General features: G+C 40.5%; 1 protein-coding gene across 7 annotated transcripts in view; it reads left to right on the top strand.

Annotated features, from left to right (window-relative positions):
• LOC122530898 (protein groucho) overlaps positions 1–8,867 on the top strand; it is a 131,051-nt gene that overhangs the window by 23,043 nt on the left and 99,141 nt on the right. For 5 of the 7 annotated variants that reach the window (XM_043658287.1, XM_043658286.1, XM_043658281.1 and 2 more), the window contains exons 3-4: positions 3,659–3,765; positions 8,174–8,249. In XM_043658287.1, coding sequence (XP_043514222.1) covers positions 3,659–3,765; positions 8,174–8,249 — 183 coding nt within the window. The remainder of the gene's footprint in view (positions 1–3,658; positions 3,766–8,173; positions 8,250–8,867) is intronic. The other 2 variants (XM_043658283.1, XM_043658285.1) reach the window with 1 other exon arrangement.

Raw genomic sequence — 8,867 nt, 5'->3', positions numbered from 1 at the left:
AAAAAAAAAAAAAAAAAAAAGAAAGGAAGAAAAATAAAGAGAGGGACGAAAATTAATTCGGTAAACTTGGACCGGATCGTTGTCGTTAATTAATGTCTATACCTGGAAAGAGACGATCTGGTATAGTGTGTAGCGATCGATATATCGATTGCTTTAAAGTATTGTTACATTCCCTTTTTGCTTTGTTGTTGGTAATATTGTACGTATTCTCGTTTTCGAGCGGGCTAATGAGCGAAGAGAGGCCAACTCGTGAACGTGAACGGGGATTTAAGATCTCACGTTGTTTCACGTGTAATAGATTTTAATTTCCATGATTTTCATCATTTTCTCGACTTAATTGATCTTTCGGCGTTAAATTGACAGTTCAGCTTTTCCTTTTACAAACAGGAATGAATTTTACTTCGAGACAACAAACTAAATACGATCTAGTCTTACAACTTTTCACTCGTAACTCTCCGCGGTCTCGGTCTTACTTATTTCGAACAGACAGGACAGACAGAAGAATTACGTCTATGTACATCGTTACAATACGTCTTGGAAGATTCGCAAGAACTAGAAATGAAAATCAATTTCTCGAAATATCGCGTGTAATACAGGCAGGTAACTCAACTCGAGGTTCACGAGGAAAAAATCGAATAATACACGCTGCTGATACTAAATACAATTCCAGCGTTAAGTGTGACGCGAGACGAGTGGCTATGGATTTGATAACGACGTCGGGAATTATCGTGGACGGTGAGCGCGTTGGTCAGATGGCGGGCGAATTTTCATGAAAACGAATTGTCGTTGGCCGTATCACACGACGGATATGTGTACGGCGGGGCGGGTTAACCATCGGAACAACAACCTGTTCGATGACTGTTCCGTTTGATGATTGCAACAAGTGAGGCCCACCACCGTCCTCTCTTCCCCAACCTGTTCCCAAACCCATTTTACCACCGACAGCCACTCCCCGTTTCGAATTCAACAAGTGGCCAAATCATTCTACGCGAGACTGCATAGCGCGTTGAAAAACTGGAATTTTCCAGCCGGCGGACAGTCATTGACCATTTAGCGCCGTGTCGGGATATTTCTCTCTCTATCGAGAGATTTTGTTATTCTCAGTGCCAAAATTCTACTCTCTCTCTCTCTCTCTCTCTCTTTCTCTTTCTCTTCTTCTGTCTTCGTTCCGCTCTTTCTTCCCCTTTCTCATTTCCCTCGTCGATGCTCAATGACGCCACCGTAATCGTATCGAATTAATAATCTGATTGGAAAATGCAATTCCATCTGTTTCTGTGTCTTTCTTTCTCTCTCTCTCTCTTTGTGCCCGTAATAAACAAATCGTTTCCCATCGAATTTCAATAAAGAGAGCACCCTGCCGGACCCTGCCGGTGTATATTGACAAGTATCGCGTCAAAGGAATAAATTTTGTTGTGGGAGCACCTTGACGCGAGCATAAAAGTTACCGAGCAAACGATCAAGGATGCCAATTAGAGTGCAATTATCTTTGCGAATAATTCTAAAACAACCTCTGATAAAACACGCATAAGACAGATTCAGCTTATTCATTCCGAAACATTCACACCTCACCAGCCCCCCTTCGAAAAACTGAGTTTCACACAGCGAGATTAGTTTCTCTTAATATTCTCGTCATCGCCAAATTGCAGCCGTTTCGAGCGCGTGCGTTTACGAAATTTGATTGACGTCCGCACAATGCACAGAGCCGTGTATATGTGTACTTCTACGATTCGTAAGAATCTGTCTGCGTGTGCACCGTGTAACGTAATCATTACTGTCATCGGAAAGCTCGATCCTTTTCTCCGTAATTTCAACCGGCAGAGGCGCGGCGTCGGTGTACGCGGCTGAAGAACCCGTAGACATAGACCTCGTGCTACCTGGTGGAATGGGTCTCATTAAGGACGCCTTCATGGCCCTTCATCCTTGGCTCTTCAGGCCTTGCCTCTCCCTCTCAGGCAACCGAGTCGCTCGTCTTTTATACCTGGATGCCCTCCTCTGCTCGCGTTTCTCAGCTCGGTTTCTCTGTTTGCGTGCGCCTTATGCGGTCGAAGGCCATTTGATGGTGGTTGCTTGTCATCTTCGACTTTAACCTCGTTACGATTTTACAGGCGTTCCTGCAACGAACGAACGAACGAACGAACAAACGTACACCGCACGGTTTTCCTTTAAATTCGGATTTGTTAAGATTTATTCCAGAGTTATTCCGCGGCTTCGCTAACCAAAGGTTCGACGCGATGTCGACCTCTCCCCTTTTTTTTCTTTCTTTCTTTTCTTTTTTTTTCTTTTTTTTTCTTTTTTTTTTTTCTCATGCCCCTCTCTTTTATCGTGTGTACACGATTTCCGGCGTAACGAGATTCCTCTTCGTTGCCTCTGCACCCTTTAACGAGTTTTCTTCTTCTTCTTTTTCTTCTCCTTTTTCTTCTTTAACCCCCCCCCCCCCCCGTCTATTTCGTAAATAGAGCTCCATCGTTGCAGCGAGACTGTTACCGTATCGTCTGTTCGAATTGTACGAGTCGATAGAAATCTTGCTTGTTAACTCGCCCGATTCTTCCCGCTCTAGACGACGAGATCGCGTTTTTCTATGTCACGGGATGTAGACGTTGCATCCCGGAGAAGATTTTGTAGGACACTTGCGAGCGTTGCGATGATTAACGACGCCATTGAGATACGAAGCTACCTGTGTACGTTTTAAATGTCGAAGGTTCAATTGTGATCTGGATTCAGTGGTAACCTCGTCTTTCGATGTCACGGAAATTTTATTATAAACCTCATTGTAGAACGAAATTATATGTAGACGAAATTTTTAGCAATAGACTAAATTATATATATGCGATTAACTCTACATATAAGATAACACTGATATCCTCTGACGATACTACGCAATTTTCACTCTCGAGACAAATTATCGTAAAATATCTCCTTAACCATTAGGTTAACCAATGTGGCTTGATACTCTTTTATTTAGAATTTAACTTATCGGTTTACGATAAAAAAAAATGTAGTTCGATTAAAAAAAAAAAAATGAAGAGATCCTGGAAATTACGAAACCCACGAAAAATTGATATACCATATTTTACCTCCGTTAAAACTATTCTATAGTTCGTTAGACGCACAATTTAAAAGTGACTTTAGGTATGCAATCACCCTTGCACATCTTCGCCAGTAAGTTTCGTTCATTTTATTTCAGAGTTTCAGCATTTCTCAAAATTTCTCCAAATTCCATATTCCCAAATTCTGTTCAGAACGAAACTCAAAGGGAAATGAATTGTTGCAACAATAGTTTATTAAAATTAACAATTGAGAACCAACCAGCTTCTTCCGTGGAAACGCAGAAAAGAAACGTAAGGATTTTCATTCGATCAAATTAGCAGACCACGAGTAGCGAAATTGTTGCGCCAAATTACTCTGTCAATCAATTACCAAAGAGCAAGAATCGCGTGGAAAACCTTTGGTACAGATCGAAGCGCCCCCTCAACGACGTATACGTTCGTACAACCATAACGCTTCGCCCCGGTGTTAGCTGATCTATTTTTCGTTCTTTGTCGCGGCTGCTTTGTCGTGTATGCTAATCGAATTCCCTCCTCTTATTTTCTCTTTCATTTTCTTTTCCCTTCTTCTTCTTCTTCTTTTTTTTTCCTCTCTCTCTTTCTGTGTGTTGCAGGGTGGCGGAGGAAGCGGCGGGGCTGCGGGAGGGCTGAAATTCACGGTGGCTGACACTTGCGAGAGGATCAAAGAGGAATTCAATTTCATCCAGCAACAGAACCACTCGTGAGTCTTTCTCTTTTCTTTCACTCGCCGTGTCCTGGCTCTTTCCTTCTCGCTCTCTCCCTCTTCCCCGTTTGCTCTTTGTTTTTCTTTCTCCTCGCCACCTCCACACCCCAACACCCACCCCCTTATTTCCAGTTTTCTCGTCTATTCATCCCTTCCGTCTCGCGTTCGCGTTTCTCGAAGATCCACGATTATTGACGCCGATGCTTGCCTCGGCTGTTTTCTGCCCGTCTTTCCTCGCCTTCCCTCCCTGTTTCGAGGTTGTTTCAGAACCCACCACCACCACTACCACCACCACCACCATCATCATCGTCGTCCTGGTTGACGCTGTTGCGCGCCGATCGCTTCCAACTTCCTTATCCAAGAAAGGAAAGTTGAAATTGCACTGTTGGATGCAAGACGCGTATTAGTATTCTATGCTAATGTTCTATATCAGTGTTAGTACATTTTATGATAGTAATATTTTATACGTAAAATCGGATCGCCTTGTAACTTTATTACAAATAAGAAATATTTCTCTTTAAATGTAACTGAATTTTACGTCACCGACGTGCCTCTCTCGCATTCAACAGTACGATTGACAATATATTTTCTTTTTTTAATTTCGGGCAATTCCCGAATCGCGGTCTTGTCGATTTGGAAACGGACCATGTTCATGCTTCTCCGCTCGTGGCTTTCGTACTTGCTTCACGTTACATTTGGACTGCGGATTTTTGTGCTCCGTTCGTATTTTTGAAAATACAACAGATTATTTTACTTCGTTACGAAGCTTTTACGCAAGTTCGTAATTTTGAAAGTGTAAATGAAAGATTGTTTGTACGTACGAAGCTCTATGCTTCGTGTGTTTCTATGTATTTTTTATTTAATTACTCTCTAAAAATCACGTGAAAGTTTCGCAGTCCAATTGGCATTTCAACACGTTCGGGCACGAAATTAACGTAATATTTTGCCAACCACCTAACCATACGCTGTCCACAGATTTTATAAAAACATTGTGTTTTGTGAAAGCAGAAAAAGTATCCGATAAATTGCAAATAACACTCCAGTCGACCAAGACTAATTAAAAACAAAAGAAAGAGAGAAAAAGAAAACGTGAGAGATCTCCCCGGTCATACAGCAATTTACATTAACCTCTTGCGCTGGAATGACGTGCCACTTTTCTCAGTTTCAAGTATATTTATAAATGTAACCCAGGCAAAACAAATGATAAGTTTATTATTTCTTGATCATTTCTATTCATCATACCGACGAGTACAAAAGAAAAACGAAAGCGACGAATTATATTGTATACGGGTTTGGTCCGCACTCGTTATGGTCCGCAATCAGTTGCCTGCGCAAGTAGTTGAAATTGCAAGTTTCTTTCTATAAAGTCAATCATTTTATTACTAATTATCAACTCAACTAATATCAATTAATTGACGAATAATAATACTGGAGGTTTAATATTAATAGAAGTTTAATAATAATATTAACAGAAGTAACGATTATTAATATTAACAGAAAGGAAATATTTAGAAACGATAAGTTCATTATTAATAATATATTAAGTTTATTAATAATAATATATTAATATTATAAATGATAAGTTTATTATTTCTTAACAATTTCTATCCGGTGATATCGTATCGACAAAGTTCAAAAGGAAAAGAAAGCGGCGAATTATTGCATACGGTTCGGTCACTCGTTATGGTCCGCAATCAGTTGCCAGCGCAAGTAATTGAAATTGCAAGTTTCTTTCTGTAAAGTCAATCATTTTATTACTAATTATCAACTCAACTAATATCAATTAATTGACGAATAATAATACTGGAGGTTTAATATTAATAGAAGTTTAATAATAATATTAACAGAAGTAACGATTATTAATATTAACAGAAAGGAAATATTTAGAAACGATAAGTTCATTATTAATAATATATTAAGTTTATTAATAATAATATATTAATATTATAAATGATAAGTTTATTATTTCTTAACAATTTCTATCCGGTGATATCGTATCGACGAAGTTCAAAAGGAAAAGAAAGCGGCGAATTATTGCATACGGTTCGGTCACTCGTTATGGTCCGCAATCAGTTGCCAGCGCAACGTGGTTGAAATTGCAAGTTTCTTTTTTTTTTTTTTTTTTGAAAAGTCGATCATTTTATTATTAATTATTAATTTTACTAATATTAATTAATTGACGAATAATAATATTAGAGGTTTAATTTAATTAATAGTTAATTTGGTCCGCGCGAACCAGTTGCCAGCGCTAGGGGTTAAAAGCGGGGAGATCTCTTCCGCATTCGGTTGGCTAATTGTAACTGTTAAGTTAACCTAACTTAAATCAACTCCCGTTCGAACTTAACTTTTTTTCGTCAAAATGGAAGGCAGACAAGGGCCTAGACGTGTCCTTGGCGATCCTTGCATCTCTGTCTTGCTTGCAAAAATTTTGAAAATCCGACTCGAAGCTATATCCGAATGGATAGCGAACTTGTCGTCGTTTCGGAAAGAACACTGCCCGCGACATTGTCCCGCATGTTGACGATTTATGGTAATTGATTATCGAGGCCGGTAACATGGTAATTAATCGACATTCCGGCAAGTAGTATCCAGATGCAGGCGGCGCTATAACCGTTAACGTTATTGGAACAGCGCTCACTTTCGAGCGGATGCCCGATGTAATGGGACCGTGTGTACAAATGTCTGCGTTTACGTATCATTAATTATCTTGCATGCCGCACTTGCGATACCGTTGAAACCCGTCGGACGGACGGTTAAATTTGCGTTTCGTTGTTAACGCACAACTAGCATGTGTTTCGCGTAGCCTCGTCGCTCAGCTCGCGCGTGTCTCTCTCTCTCTCTCTCTCTCTCTCTCTCTCTCTCTCTCTCTCTCTCTCTCTCTCTCTCTCTTCCACCTTCCTTCCGCCACGACGGAAATCTCTCTTGATAATTCATGAACTTTCTCACTCTCTTTTGGCAATTTTTTACGACCTCGTGGAATTTCGTCTCGTTCGTAGGAATTTCGCCTTTTCCCGGAGATACGACACGACGACACGTGACACGTTCTGTTCGCTAAACAATTCGTCGGAATCTATGCTCGGAAAGTCTCGTTCATTCCTCATATTGTGTAATTTTTACAACAACGTTAATTTTTATTCCATTCGTGGTTTCGACTTGTTTTGCAAGCAACACCGTATGTCTTGCAGTCACCGTTCGTACGAATGAATTTTTCTCGGCGGCTGTCACATATGTTTGTGTGTATCAGTATTTGATTTCGTTTGTCTAAAAATATTAATATGAATGGATGAATGAAAATAGTTGTCAACGCTAGAGCAACTGTGTCCAAATATTCTACGTACAAATCACTGCAATTTAAACGTTAACTAAAGTAAGACGATTTATACACTCGTGTGTTTCTGTCCAAACGGAAGTTAATATTAATTTTCGACAAGAACAGCCGTATGTTTTGAGTGATTCAAACGACAGTCTGAAAGTCAGTCACGTCGGTCAGGGCTCGATTGTTGCAGTACATTAATAAAATTACGATAGTTAAATTAATACAGTGCAATGACAAATGTTGTACGCTAATATAAGTAATTTATAAGTTGTATAAGTTGTACAATAATATAAGTAATTTATTAGTTGTACATACTACGTGTCTAAAATACATTTGCACTATATTTTTTGACAAGAATTTCGTAAAAAAGTGGGGTTGATCAACGTCGACCAACGACGAACGCGTTCGGAATTACAACAGCAACGGTATAAAGCTTGTTTCTTTCGTAAAACAAAAGAGTCGGATAACTAAAAACAACCTGCCGAAACCAGCTTTCAGCTGTGGCGAATACGTTTCGATCGATTTCCCTCGGCAAATAACGCGTAGGATGGTCGTATTTGCCAAAATGTCGCCGGCAGATTCCTCTTCCTTTATTCATAGCGGCGGTTTTTCTTCTTCTTTTTTTTTTTTTTTTTCTCCTTTCTTTAGATTTCCAACGGGTGGCCGGGTCGCCCACCGCAACCGCTAACACCGCCATAATCCCATTTCTTCTTACTCCTCCGGCTTTTTCCACCGTAGAATTCGATCTTACTTTCCAGAGACATACACACACGCCGCGCCTCTTTCTCCTCCTTCTCCTCCTCCTCCTCGAATTGAAGATGCTGCAAATCCCAAAGGGATAGGAAGTCTTGCCCTGTCTGCTTGCGCGTATCTTCGCGTACACACACGCACGCGCGTGTATGTATATATACATAGACGTAGCACACACACACACACACACACACACACACACACACACACACACACACACACACACACACACACACACACACACACATACGTAGAGAAAGGGTCCTGGACGAGTGCACACCATTTCCGCTTTAACGCATGTCTGACTCGTTCCGTCCTCAATCGCTTTTCACTTTTCAGACTGAAGATCGAATGCGAGAAACTGGCCAGCGAGAAGACCGAAATGCAGAGGCATTACGTTATGGTAAGGCACTTTGTAAGTTCGTCTTCACTTTGTAAGTTTATCTTCATCTTGTGACGCGGCGTGGCCGTCGCGATTGAAACGATCGCTACGGTCCCGTGCGCATCGGGAGGAATTCGTGACCGTCGATGGGATCGTTGTGTTTCCCTTCCAAAGGGGATGTTTCGACGTTTCACATTTGGAAAAGCACAGCTGGCTTCCGGTTGAGGAAGTTGCCGAAAATTGAGAAACGAGAGTCCGGAGGTATAGAGATTCTGGTGATTCTAGATGTCTAGAGATTCAGAATTTGAAGTCTTAGCGTTCTAGAAATTTAGAGATTCTATGCATCCGGAGATCTAAAATCTAGAGATTTAGAATCCGAATCTGGAGATTCTAGATGTTTAGAGATCCAGGATTTAAAGTCTGAGCATTCTAGAGATATAGAGATTCTAGACATTTAGAGGCCTAGAGTACTAAAATTCTGTGATATAGTTTGAAGATTCTAGATGTCTAGAGATCCAGGATTTAAAGTCTAAGCATTCTAGAGATCTAGAGGCCTAGAGTCTAGAGTTTTAAAATTCAGTGATATAGTTTGAAGATTCTAGATGTCTAGAGATCCGGGATTTAAAGTCTAAGCGTTGTAGAGATCTAGAG

This window comes from Frieseomelitta varia, unplaced genomic scaffold (assembly GCF_011392965.1).
Source record: "Frieseomelitta varia isolate USP_RPSP 00005682 unplaced genomic scaffold, Fvar_1.2 scaffold_363, whole genome shotgun sequence".
In the NCBI taxonomy this organism is placed as follows: Eukaryota; Metazoa; Arthropoda; class Insecta; order Hymenoptera; family Apidae; genus Frieseomelitta; species Frieseomelitta varia.
Note: the sequence above shows the minus strand (reverse complement) of the source record. Positions and strands in the feature narration are given on the sequence as shown.